At 31.2% G+C, this 14,579-nt stretch overlaps 1 protein-coding gene across 7 annotated transcripts in view; it reads left to right on the top strand.

Moving 5' to 3' along the window:
• The window catches only part of LOC145276941 (S phase cyclin A-associated protein in the endoplasmic reticulum-like), a 559,542-nt gene that overhangs the window by 200,769 nt on the left and 344,194 nt on the right, over window positions 1–14,579 (top strand). For all 7 annotated transcript variants that reach the window (XM_080128440.1, XM_080128441.1, XM_080128445.1 and 4 more), the window contains one exon: window positions 12,733–12,841. In XM_080128440.1, coding sequence (XP_079984566.1) covers window positions 12,740–12,841 — 102 coding nt within the window. In that variant the 5' untranslated portion in view covers window positions 12,733–12,739. The remainder of the gene's footprint in view (window positions 1–12,732; window positions 12,842–14,579) is intronic.

Below are 14,579 nucleotides of genomic sequence, written 5' to 3'. Positions count from 1 at the left end.
TATTTATCAGCTGAACCGTACAAGATACACAGACACGTAGACGTTTTTGAGACAAGTAGTTCTCACACTCATTACAATTTTTTCATACACATACAGTTGTATGAAATATCACATACCTAATTCTGAGTATGATTCTCGCTGTCATTTAATTCTACTGTTTGTTTTTGTTTGTTTTGTTATTCGTTTTTTTTTTTTTTTTCATTTAATAAAAATTTGTTGCTGCTAATAAATGTGTTGTTTACAACTAACGAATGTGTATACAAAACTGCGATCAGTGGAAGAAGGGAGATAATTCTCGTTTATTTTATGTACATAAAACACTTTTAAAACTGCAGAGAGATAAGAGTAAAATTAAAATAGCAAAAAATTCTCCTAAGCAAATGTGCACTTAATTTTTCCTTAAGGTTACTATATTTCTTTACTCAGAAACTTCTTGAGGTTCTCTGAACCTTCGTATTCTAAAAACACATAATCTTTTTGTTGTCTTGAGTTGTTAATAAAAATAATTATTTCATATACAAGACTTTATCATTTTTTTCTTTAGATAATGTTTTATACATGATGTGGCAGAAATATCTCCCACATTTTGACATGTGATACTCCTGGTTGCAGTCGTGCAGTTTCTGAGAAATCATTAATTTGTATTGATAGAACTGTATATCAGTGTGTAGAATTCTTCTGCCTGTTTGCGTTCAAGTGCTTCAAGGCCTAAAGAATACAATGTGGGGAAGTGATTTAGCAGTTATAGACATTTACATTTCTTTCTTCTGTTGGAGAATAGCCTCTGTAAGGTGGTTTGGTCACATGAGAACCAATCAGACTTCAGAGCATATTAATTTCTACCAAACTTTTGAAGAACTACTTCCAGACCCTTAGGGATTTACACAGCGGTTGACAGAGAGTTTCAACAACAACTTTCTTTTAAGTGCCGAACTGCACCTCTGAAATTAAATTTGCAATCCATACCTGTATTGATTTTTTTATCTGGAACAGCATCATGCCATCCTAACTTGTAATGAACACTGAAAGCTCTCTGTGTTGTAGTTACAGATTCACTATTTTTTCAGAAAACATTTTCTATTAAAAGCACGATGTGCACCAGTCCAAACCATATTTCTTTATGACGATACCTGAAGAATAAATGGCAAGTTATTAGCTAAATGAAAAAAAAATCATTGGTACTTGCATAAGTTCATTAACAACATATAGTTGAAAGTTTAAAATGTGGGAGGTATTTCTGTTGCACTCTATAACGACCTTGCAGTGTCTAAGCTGAGCTTTATCCCCTCTTTTGACATGGTCTGCCAGAGCTGAAAAGGCCCTAACTGAAATTTCAGCAATCTGATTCTGAGACGATCATAGTATGATTCTCACTATCATTTAATTCAACTATTGCGTTTTTGTATTTGTTTTTTTTTTTTACAAGTTGCTATTCACGTTTTTTTCTTTTTCTTTTTTTTTGTTTTTTTTTTTAATAAAATTTTGTTGTTGCTAATAAGTGTTATCTAAAACCAACGAATTGTCACAGTAAATTGTGATCAGTGCAAAAAGGGAGATAATTCTTGTAAGCTTTCCTTTTATTTTATCTATATAAAACACTTTAAAAACTTCGGTGAGGCCTAACTACTTTTTTCATAAGGTTGGTTCTCTTTTCTGCCTTCTATATTTCTCTGTTTATACTAATTATTATTCGTTTTTATAACCTGAAATGAAAAATGTCTAACTTCAAATTAAAAAAGGATGAATTAGAAATTTAAAAAATCTGAATTTTAATTTCCTTGTAATTGCCACTTTTTAACTCAAACTTGTAAACGCCTCAGTGCTTATATTGAATAAAATAGTAAAAAATGCTAAAAAAATATTACCTCCCTAAAAATGATGTTTAATAATAAACTGAAGAGAAATTCTGAAAAAATAATCATTAACAAACATTTTAAAGGGTGAATTATTGGAGGGAAATTAGAATAAAGATAGGTGTCTTATTCATAAATGGTAAATATTTTATTAATTTTTAACATTTTAACTAAATTTTGGGCTGGTGAATCTCTGTCTCATTTTACGGTTTTTGATAAAGCGCAGAAACGTATCTGCAATTTGATTGGCTTTAGTCTTTCTTCTTCTCTTCAACCACTCTCTCCTGGACGTTATGTTGCTAGCCTTAGACTTTTCTGTTACTATTATCAGATGTGTTCTCCTTCAGAATTATCTAATATGTTCACTTTTTCTTTTTTTTTTTTTTTTTTTGCTCCAGCTCGTTTGACTCGTTGTTCTAGTGACCCCATCAATTCGCTAGCAGTGTCAGATATCGCCATTAAAAATAAGTGATAAAAATCTGAATAATTAGACTCGCTATCTTTCGAAGCTTATAACTACTTGAAAAATGTAATTTAAACCCTAATTTTTTTTTTCAATAAAAGGAGCAAAGACACAAATTTTAAAATAATAAAAGGTTTAATAGAAAAACATGCAATATCTTTTTTTAAATCGGTTTTCTTTAAAAAAGATTTCAAGAAATTCAACGAATTTTAACTTACTCTAATTATAATAAATATAAATTCCAAAAATCACTTATCTATAAAAATACTAATCAATGGGTGCTTCCATTCTTCATTTATAAGAATTTGTCCATATTTATATTTTATATTCCACGTACTTTTTAAATAAAATAATTTTTTAAGCAACCATTCGAAAAGACCGCGATTTTCAAATATAATATTATGTGGTCACAGAGTGGAGTTGCCTCCCTTTCTTCCAGTTGACAAATACGGAGGCTGAAAAGCGCCATAATTAATTATTTCAAAAACGTAAAAACAACACATTAGACCAAATATATTTCCCGGTAGTAACTATATAAAGAAACAAACATTTGAAGTACTGATATCTGTCTTATCTCTCCTTTGAATTTCTGACATGTGGTCACTGTCAACAATCAAATTATTTAAGTATTGGTCACCGTATTTGAAAAATGATCACATTTCATTCACCAAATTTTACTTAAAAAAAACAAAAAAACCTGCCGACAAATCTTCCAAATTTTTTTCATTCTCTAAAAGAATTATATGAGTTTTTGATTTAAAATATTTTATTTCTTCTTTATGCAATGACTTTGTTTCTTTCCAAATCTAAAAAAAAAAAAAAAAACGACATTGAATAAAATAGAAAAAAAATTAATGTAGGTGTCCAATTTTTACAGGACGATATTTTCAAAATGTGAGGTTTAACTTTAAAAAATATATATATCAACGTGTTTTTTTTTTTTTTTTTTTGAAAAGAAGGTTTTAAACTTTTGATTTTACAAGTAAATTTGCACCTAACTATTCATTTGTTTTTGTTTTGAATTAGATTATTTCATTTATTGATCTTTTATCTTCAATTTGTGATATATAAAACTTAGGTAAGAAAATTAATTATTTACTTTTTAATAAACATTTCAAAATGGGGGGGGGGTTAAAAAAACCGTTTGTCTAGAATATTATATTCGGTTTATTGGAAAGAGCATAAAATTTCACATTAAACCTGAAAATATCTTAAAAAGATATCTCCTGTCTTTGCTTTAATCATTTTCCGTTTTTGTTAGTTCCTTACATCAAGTGGCTTCATGGTTTGTCTGGAGTGATTCTCAGACTTAAAAAAAAAAAAATAAATAAAATTAAAAAAAAAAAAAAGATAATAATAATAACAATAATAATAAATTGCAGTTCAAGGGAAATAAATCTGTTTAAAGCTGCTAAGGGGAATAACTCTTTAGTTTGAATGACTATTAAACACCTTCGTGTGTCTTCGATCTTGCTGCTTAATAGTAGTCTGTTGGAAGAACAATGATTTGTGCAGGGTTAATGCTATTATTAATACATGTTTAATACATGATATATTTTCATAAAAATATCATAGTATACTTATTATTATTTCTCACACAAGTCTTACCAATGATCGCTTACTGGTATAAACAAATGGTGTTTCATAGAGTCTGAGTGACAACAAGTTCCTCCTGATTTTCAGGATTCTCAGCATTTTTTTATCACCATTCTGAATTACTTTGCGTTTTCGCAACTGTTTAGCGCTGCAATTTACACTAATAATGGTTGTTGGCTTTCTTTTGATTTTGATTGATAATAAGCATCCTCAAGATTCAAGTAGTCGATGTGCCTTTCTAAATGATCTTCGAATGGTGCTCTCCCTCCTTGTTTTGTCCATCTTTGAAAGCCTTTCACAATCATTTATGTTCCGCGTTTTTATTAACACAGAAGTTTCCCTTCGATCCACACCAATAAGTCTTGTGTTAGCAACACGAAAAAAAAGTTAATTATATAATCAATCTTCCTTGCACGACATAAAGACATAAAGCGGGGTGAATAATTGTTGGAAAACGTTCAAAGAAAACACGAGGCAGACTTAACAAAAAACAATACGCATTCATTAATGCTAAAAGAAAAAAGAAAAGAAAACAGAACAAAAAAATGTCTATGCACTTAGAGGAAGTTAGTTGCTGGGTCCCTCATAACACAAGATTCATAATATTATTATTATTATTATTATTATTATTATTATTGTTTTTTTATTAAAAAAATTTTTTTTTGTGTGTGTGAAAACATGACAAATTAAATTTTCATGCGGGTAGCGTCTTCCTCCTTATTGCCGTTGTTATTAAACTGGAACATACTTCATGTACATTTCTCTTTAAGGATGACTCGTTTCTGACACGCGCGGTGGGGTTGACTTTATGAACGAAATAATGACCTCCTCGTTTGGGGCTTCAGTTTACACAATTCTTTTTTCACTGAAAGGATGAACTCTTAATTAAATTTGCTCTTCCAACGATATTTTTTTTTTTTTTTTTTTTTGTCAGAAGTGGGATACCCGCTTCTTGGTGAGAAGTAAAATTCACTGTGTGGGAGCCTTTCCTAGTCTCACACAAAAACACGCGTTCACATCTCAAGCTATATTACTTGTCATATACATACGCGCACACAAACATACGCACCCACGTCCACACACATACATATATTCACGTTCGCGTATATACACCCACATTCATGTGTATACACACACACGCTAATGTATGCACATGTGCGCACAAATGGACAACGTCACTCCCCTTTCAAAGGAAATTCACACATGTGCAAAAGACCACCGGAAACAAGTATAAAAGCAAGAGCAATAAGCAGCATCTTCCTTTTTTTGCGGACCAGCTCTCGAGCTGAGAGGTTCGGCTAACCAGCTGCCTCCCGAAAGGGAGGCGCACGCTCGTGCGCGTCACGTCCCCTGCTACTATGTATGGGGCACGAGCTAACAGACAGTATGTACACTTTATACGTTTTCTATGTCCATGGCCTGGATTGACTTTTTCTCATTCTCTCTCTATACTACAATACACTTCCCTCCTCATCAGCTAACAGCGAGAGACGCACACCAAACTGGATTGACTTTCTTTCTTTCTCTCTCTACAACAATAGACTTTCTCCTTCTCACCAGTAAGCAGCGAGAGACAAACGCTGACATGAACACGTGTTGTATCCTTTTCTTTCACTTGTTTCTTCATGAAATAAATCCTAGTTCGTTTAATTCAAGTAAACGTATTGTTCGTTCCTTCCTCAATGTAATTCATTTCCCATATTTTGTACGACTGGTGGATGTATAATATATCCACCAGTCCACTACAACTGCTATATCAGCAGGAATTTATCTCTGTGTCCACTTGTCTTCCTGATCCTTCCTAAAAAAAGCATTCTCGTGTTTTATTTTGTTTTTTTTTTTAACTTTCTTACTTCTTCCCCTAATAATGACCCTTCATTCTAGTAACAAGTTTGTTGTAATTTGATTTGATTGTTGCTGTTCAAAATGAGGGTCTAAACTCATGAGATGTTCCTTCACCCGGTGTTAGGTTTCTGTACCTTATTTTAGACTTAAATTAGAGGAACATGTGCTAGCAAATCTCTGCTAATTTTTCTTTTTTGTACATCTATGGGGCAGAATATATTACTATAACAGCACCAATTGATGTGGGTGCTATATAACTGTATTTTTTTTTTTTTTTTTGGTGGTAGGAGGAAAGAAGAAGGGCTTCTCTACCCCTCAGATTATTGGATTTTTCTTACATATCAACCCTAACAGTTTTAGTTCCCTTGGTTGCATGTAAACTCAACTAAAAATATAGAAAGAACATTTCTAGTTGTGTTTAGGTAACATTAGCATTCTATTTTTGACTTACCTAAAGTTGGACAGACTCTCCTAGCTATGTAGTTTGGCTTCTGTATTTGAAAAGTTTTCTTAATATTTCAACTGTTTTCATCTGTGATTTGTAGGGATTTAAATTCAATTTGAATCCATTTACTCTATTCTTTCTCTCACTTTTTAATTTTTTTGTGGTAATTCAGATTGGCGCTTATGGCGCAATTAAAAGTAAAGAAAATACAGAAAAGTCTGTATGATGTACATACTAGTCACGGAATGAAGATAAAATATTCCAAAAATCATGTAATTTGATCAAGTAATATGTTTTTACTCAAGAAAATCAAATTTTACTCCAAATCGATAATAAAATCAAGGGCAGGCAACCAATTTTCATTTAAAATGTTTTTTGTTGTTGTTTTTTTTTTGTGTTTTTTGATAATGTCAGAAAGACAATTGAAACATAAAATTTAAAACCAAACATAACATGTAATTTAAAAAAAAATTCTTTTTTTTTCAGAAAATAAAATTTTCAAATTATGAAAACATCTTTTAAAAGGGTCATTTTATATGAGTTAAAAACTAAACTTGAAGAATATTAAAATTGGCTTCGGCCTTCACTTATCAGTAAAAAAACGGCAAAATTGTTTTTGGAAAAACAAAGCAAAAAAACTACTTGATCAATTTTTGTGATTTTTGGAATATACCATCTTCATTCCGTGATAAGTAGGTACATGATAAAAGTGTTTCCCCATTTTTGTTTATCGCTATAAGTGCCAATTCTGAATAAGCACCTTTTTTTTTTTCTTGAACTGATAATCAACATAAATTTTTATTTAATTTGATCCAAAATTAGAATTTCGATTTGATTCTTACAAATATTTTTTCAATATTATAAAAAATTTTAACTGAATAACGCAAATTTCATAGTATAATTCTTAATGTTATTTAATTCTGCTGTTTTTATGTACATAAAAGTTTGTTATTGTTGTTGCTAATAAGAGTCGTCTACACCAACAAACTTTTACAGTAAGCTGCGATAAAAAGAACAAGGGGAGATAATTTTTGTAAGCTTTCTTTTTATTTTAGGAACGTAAACCATTTTTTAAACTCTAAAGCATAAACCGTAAAGCATTTTAAAAATAAAAGACTACCTTGTTATAAGGTTGGTTCTCATTGTGTCTTCGATATTTCTGATTTTATACTAATTATATGTTTTACCTTGAAATGGAATTTTTCCAATGTCAAATTAAAAAGGATGAATTAGAAATTGACAAAAGTTGACTTTCAATTTCCTTGTAATTGGCACTTTTCGTTCATTTTCTACCCCTGTATTTGATCCTGTGGAGAGGTAGAGATATGATACAGACGTACGTAAAAAGTTACTAACTTGTAAAAGCTATTCTCTTTCTTTCTGTCCATTTAGCTTACACAAATTTATAACACCCCTTCCATCTTTATTCTGCATCACTCTCTCATCGATGGAGTTTACTATAATTGAGCAAAACTATGAAAAAGAATTGACAAGATCCTGTCTACTTGTGTAGCTTACTTTTTTCTTTTTCTTTTATTCTTATTGTATCGCGTGAAAATCGGATGTAGTGACGATGTGCTACATCTGTTATCCTTGAAATAAAATAAAAATTATTTCATGAGAATGTGTGAAATCTACAATTTTCAACCAATGAAAATGATTCCTGTTTCTTTGAAACAACTTAATGAACTTATGTAAGATGTCAATTTCTAATAAAAATGGTAACCGGACAACCAAACCTCAGAGAAAAACAGTTGATCAAGAATCAATACAGTCCGCTAACGTGACATTATGCTCGGATCTATCCCTGGAAATGACTACTGACAAACACGCATTTTCACACTTGCAGAAAACAAACATAGACATACTCACTTCTAATATTCATATCTTCTTTCATACTGCGAACATTCTATAAACGTGTGCACTTTTAAATTTTCTGACAAGCAATTTAATGACTTAAAATATCTTTCACACAATTGTATGTAAATATATAAATATGTTTTATTTGTTAACTATGTTTTTCTCTTTCATTCTGGTCTACTCTTTTTGATTTCCGGTTTCTGCTGTACATTTGGCTGGATAATTAGGCACGGTTAAGCAGAGGAGAAAGCCATTCTTGTTATTTGGATATCTTTCTGAAGCACAGGTTCAAATCCTGTAGGAGTGTCATTTTTCTGTTTGCGGTTTGATTATAGTCAAGATTGTCTGCTCTTTTTGACTTTCGGTTTCTGCTGTCCATTTGTTTGGCTATTTAGACATGATCAAGCGGACAAGGAATCTATTCTTAACACGAGGAACATGGGGGAGCTTTTACGTTATCTGAAAGGAAGATAATCAGTAATTAGAAGGGACAATATCTTTCTTGTCACTGCCATCTTCAGAGCAAAAATCAGAAGTCAAAAAGAGTTAACAACCTTGACTATAATCCCACATCCTTTTTAATGAATTTAGTACTTGCTAAATGGTGACCCAGTTATTCATAACATTCGTTTTTTGTTTATTTTTCTCAACCACCATCTATAATATATTGTCAGCACAGGTGTTGGTATATTTATGGCTATCATAATCATTAACATTTATTTTTTTCTGGCAGAGCGGCCCTGCGAGATGGTTTGGTTGCATGAGGACCAACCCGACTCCAGAGCATATTAATTTCAACCTGAACTATTGAAGAACTGCCTCCAGATCTCTTGGCATTTAGAGGTTAGAGGGGAGCCCCAGAGAGCTTCTAAACAATAAGGAAGAAAAATATCTCTCTTGTCCTCGTCAACTTGACCTCGGGCTAGGCTATTCTCCACTGGGAGATATACTGCTAGAAGATCTTTGGCAATCGATCCTTTTTTATTTATTATTACTTTCTTTATTGTACCTATTTACAATGCCTCCCCACGGGACAGAGTTAGACACCAGGGTCGTTTTTTAACGTGGAGAAAAGGTACAAAAATGAAAATTGTCTCAGTCGTGAAGGATTTCTCTTCCACTGAAAGAGAGCGAGAAATGGAAGTGCCACATCTGAAGAACAGATGCTACACCTTTTTGCCTATTGGCTGAGGTATGTTTCTGGTCCTGTCCAGTTAAAGGAGGTCTGGCCTCCCAGCCTTTGCCTCCTCATATTTGAAAAGGGGGTTAGTCTATTACTAATAGTCTGAGAATGCTGATGAGGCTGCTCAGGTATTTTTTATTTAATTTATTTATTTTTTTTTTTTGCATACCATATTGCTTTTCTTCTATGATGCTGGCTTCTCCATTTTTAGATAATACCTACGGTTCTTCCATTGTTAAGCACCTTATAAATAACCGTTTCTATGCCTTTAATTTTAATGTCTACATATTCTCTATTCTCAGTAAGTCGCACTCGCCCTATCATTTGAAGATTCTAGAAACTATTTGCATTAAGCCTTTGAGACCTTCTCTTGGTAAACAAAAAGAAAATCTCATTGGATTTAAAGTGGTTTCTATTTAATTCCCTTTGTTTCCCCTCTCCATCGCTATAATCCTCATCCCATCATATTTTTCTCTTAATTGTCGTCCTAATAATTTAAACCTTGATTTAGCTCTGTTGAACGAGACTTGAAACTGGTTAGGTAGCCCTTTCATTCTTTTCAATTTTTAATTCACTATGTTTAAAAATGGTTTGTATATAACCATTTAAACTTCATACCACAATATATATATATATATATATATATATATATATATATATATATACTTGTTTGTAATATACCGAATTTTACTGGGTTTGTATAATTCAGTAAATTTTCATATGCCAATAAATTTTAAGCCAAAGAGAGATGACTTAAATTGTAAGCTACAAAATTATCATATTTCATAATTGAGCATTCATGTATTGTATTAACAAAACCAAGACTTCAAAAAAAGAATTGATAACAACAAAAAGTGTATTTCATTGTTAGTTACAATTGTTTCATGACTAATTGGACAAATTCAAACATTATGGTGTTTGAAAATTTTCACATAACCAGCCTTTCTTCAGACTTATTGAATAAAAAACACTTTAACAATAGAACAATATGTAAAGACATTTCCCTTAAAGGAAATAAAGCATGCGAAAATATTTATCCCGGACGCATCTTTGTCAGGAGCTTATTTAAATATTTATATATCACCTAATTTTTGTATCACTATTTAAAACCTGTCATAAGAAGTAATCGCAAAAACCTGTAGCCATTTAATATCTTTTAATAATACTATTCGTTGATTTCTATATTTCTTTATTTCACATAATTTATTTAAAAAAAAATTTTTTTTAGAATTTTATTTTTATATTTATAATATGGCCAGATCAACTAAGCTAAGACGTTACGGTTATGTTAGTTTCGTATTCAACCTATGCTCGCTAACTTTGTTTACAAAAATATCGGCTATCTTATTTCTTAGATTTAAGACCAGTTTTAGGTTAATATTTTATTTAATAGGGAAATAAAGCCCAAACATTACCATATACTTATTTAATCCTCATTCATCATTCAAGGTTATGGATCCCATTCTATTTTTTATTCCATTATTCTCTTTCGTTCTCATCTATTGGGATTGGCAAAAATCGGGTATTCTTAGCTACGAAGGGAGATAATCCAACTCGTTATTAATTTTTAAAAATTAGATGAAATTATGGGAACCCAAGATTGCCGTAGGTACTTATAACAGTTAAAGGGAGACAACCAGAGCCGTTTGATGTTTCTAGTTTGGTAAACCCTAAAATGCGTCTATTTATTAATTAATTAAACAGATACAAAAAAGGCTAAGCTAGCTTATTCAACAAATTAAAATTTTAAAGTATATTTTTAATCTTGAAGCTGATTATTCAACAAATTAAGATTATTATATACCCAAGGATTTAACCTATGTCTGCCATCCATCCATAATCTGCTGGGGTTATTCATGGCTCCAGAACCAACATTACAATTCGTGAATTGTGTTCTTGGATACCTAAATAAAATAATATATATCCCATTAATAATTCTTCTGATAATAAAACAAGTCTATAGCTCCAAGTATGTTTTACTCCGATAAAGTGGTGTTTACCACTTTGGATATAATCATTTAGAACAAGAGTAATTTTAACAAGCAGGAATTTTTCAAGTTTTACTTGTCGGAGAACAATATCAATTAATTTCCAATTCACTAATTGCTAATTTAATTTTTTTTATATATAATTGCTAGTTTGCTGTTAAGTTATTTTATTGATCTGGAAACAGTACCACTTATTTCACCATCAATACTACTACGACTAAAAAAGTGCTCGCGGTTATGGAACAATATTGCTAATCTTTGTTAAGCCTTATTCTATATCTATATTACTTATCCAGTGTAGAATAATAGAAACTATATTTGCTTGCTAGGTTTGGATCCTTCGTTTAGACTACATCATTCCAAGCTATTTAACTTTATATTAAAATTTGGCCTTGTACCCAAGGATCTTTATTGTTACAGAAAATTTTTACCTCAGTTACATTTAAGACGTGATAGCAAAAACCTATTCCTGTGAAGACATCCCTGTATAGCATCCAACCTTTTATTCAAAATGTCTTCTTTAGAATTCACTATGTAGAATGCTTCCAATAAACATAGATTACACCTTTTTGATTTCCCAGGGCTATACTTACTCCCCCTATCCACTACTGACCATTTCAATTCAAAATCTTTATTGTTTCTATTAAGTTCCCTGATCCAATCCCCTAATGCAGTTGTATTCCTCCTTTTATTTCTAATGTTCATTCTTGTACCATCCTCCCTGCTATCGTTAACACCTTCTCAATTAGTTTCCATCTCTGGTTCCTTTTTAAAGGATACTTTGTGGTTTCTATATCTTTCCTTAAAACGCAATCAGTGGCCCCAAAGATATATCTTCTTAGTACTATCGGTCTTAATCTCGCATTTATATATATATATATATATATATATATATATATATATATATATATATATATATATATATATTAAGTAATGTGATTGATAATTTAAAATTTAAAAATCAAATTATAATTAAATTAAAAATCCGTTTCATAAGAAGGAACAACAACAAAATCAATTATCTGTACGATCGTTTCGGAAAACAATGCTTTTTATTGTGGTATGTAATTATTGTACGTAACTTGATGTCTACCACAATAAAAAGCATTGTTTTCCGAAACGATCGTACAGATAATTGATTTCGTTGTTGTTCCTTCTTATGAAACGGATTTTTAATTTAATTATAATTTGATTTTTAAATTTTAAATTATCAATCACATTACTTAATATTGAATTAGCTCTAGGATATTTACCTATCGAGCTTATTATATATCTAAATTACAACGAGCACTTTCTCTTTCCTGTATTTTAATTAAACTAGTAATTTCACTGTTAAATTGAAATACACTCAGTTCTTTAGACTATTGTTCTAATCTCCTTTAAATTATATATATATATATATATATATATATATATATATATATATATATATATATATATTCAATTTTATAAAGAAAGAAATTTGACATTTGAGTTATTCTTTTTCATTTTCATTTCAGCTTTTAGATGATGGCGATTTCTAACCTCCATACAATCCAAGAAAACGTTGTGGATAACAAAACACAGACAAGACAATTTTCCATTAATTTCGATGCAGATTTCAAAAAGGTAAATAAAAATTTCTTTATTTTTCTGAATTTACTTTTTATATCAAGGATGGAGAAAGGCTTTGAACCATTCAATAACAACCGTTGAATATGAATTTCTGTCAATGTCAAAGGGATCAGGTTTGATAAGCATGCAAAGGAAAAAAACAGAAAATATGAATTATGTGAACTCATCGTATAAGTCTGAAGTGTAAGATCATTTATCTATATATATAAAAGCGAAAATGTGTGTGTGTATGTTCGCTTTTTGTGTATGTCTGCAAAAGGCTTTTTTCCAGTGGGTTCTCAAGGCTGTCACTCATTCTTAAAACTTTTTATATCACGTCTAAATGATAATATCTACAACTTAACAATGGGGGTCGCTTGTCTATTTAATTTGCCTGACTTTTACCAGCTCGCCGCGTCTTCAAAAAGCGAATGATGGCGCGGGGGAAACAGTAACTGGCTTGCATCACAAAACTAGGTCAAGCATCACGCCAATTCCTCGCACCTATATATTTCAGTTTATAAACCTTAACTGAACACACTTATTTATTCCTCTCCTTCGTGGCCAAGATGGTTAGGTGCCGGGGTTTTTTTCCTTTCGTTTCCATCTTCGCGTCAAGGCTTTGGGATTCAATCCTACCTTCCGACCAAAACTTTTATTTTTCTTTTACACCTCCAAACACCCGACCAACGTTTTTGTTTTTTTAACCCACACATCTCCAAACACCCTGGCAACGCCGGGTACCCCCTGCTAGAAAGAAATAAAGGGCAAAAATCTGTTTAAATATATGTATGTCTGCCTAAAACTTTCCACAGAGGCGACACAAAATCGGTATCGTTTTGAAGCTCAACCCTTCGGACGACAAATATAAAAAAATTGGCTAAAACCATTAATTCCTGCACCTTCAACTGGGCACTTTTCTACATGGAGGGATAGCAAAAAATCGTTCCTTCATGACAATTTAGCCAAATACGCATGCGCAAAAAAAATTTTCTTTATTGAATTAGTTTAAATATAAAAAAAAAACGACCTAACTTTGCTCACACAATCATAGACCAGTCGTTATAGTGGAAGTGCCGTTATCTTAAGATTGCACATTCGAGCCTAGATATTAGATATATATTTTTTCCCCCATTTTTAAAGTTTTAATATTGAAACAGGGTTATTTATGCCATTTTTACATTCTTTTTTTTTTTTTTTTAATTTTTCCACCACGTTCACTGTTTTTTTTTTATTTTTGTTTTTCCGATGTTTTTAAGAAGTTTTAACATTTAAACAAGGTTATTTATTCCATTTCTTTTTTGTTCGCTTATTCTTTATTTTGCATCAGGTTCGCTGTTTTTTTGTTGTTGTTATTTTTGTTTTTCCGGTTTAAAAAAAAAAAAGTTATAATATTTAAACAGGGTTAATAATACGTTCGGCTTATTCTTTCTTCTCCATTTTGTTTTGATTTAACCCCCCCCCCCCACACACACACGCACACACCTCACCACCACCACAGCCAGACAACGCCTGGTACCCCCGCTAGTTTATAAGAAATCTTACCAACCACTGATTTTGATGGCTGATAGTACTGTGCAAAATAAAGAATTAAACAGTAAAGAAATTCGTAAACACCAGAATATAAATTAATAAGCCATAAAACAACAGAACATTTTAATTAAGAAATGAAAAACGATGGAGAAAACTAAGTAAGCCAGACGAACGAAGAAAAAAAAAGTACCTTATATGAGTTAATATCTTTCTCACGATC

Source organism: Euprymna scolopes, chromosome 5 (assembly GCF_053919585.1).
Source record: "Euprymna scolopes isolate OS-2025 chromosome 5, ASM5391958v1, whole genome shotgun sequence".
Taxonomy (NCBI): domain Eukaryota; kingdom Metazoa; phylum Mollusca; class Cephalopoda; order Sepiida; family Sepiolidae; genus Euprymna; species Euprymna scolopes.
Note: the sequence above shows the minus strand (reverse complement) of the source record. Positions and strands in the feature narration are given on the sequence as shown.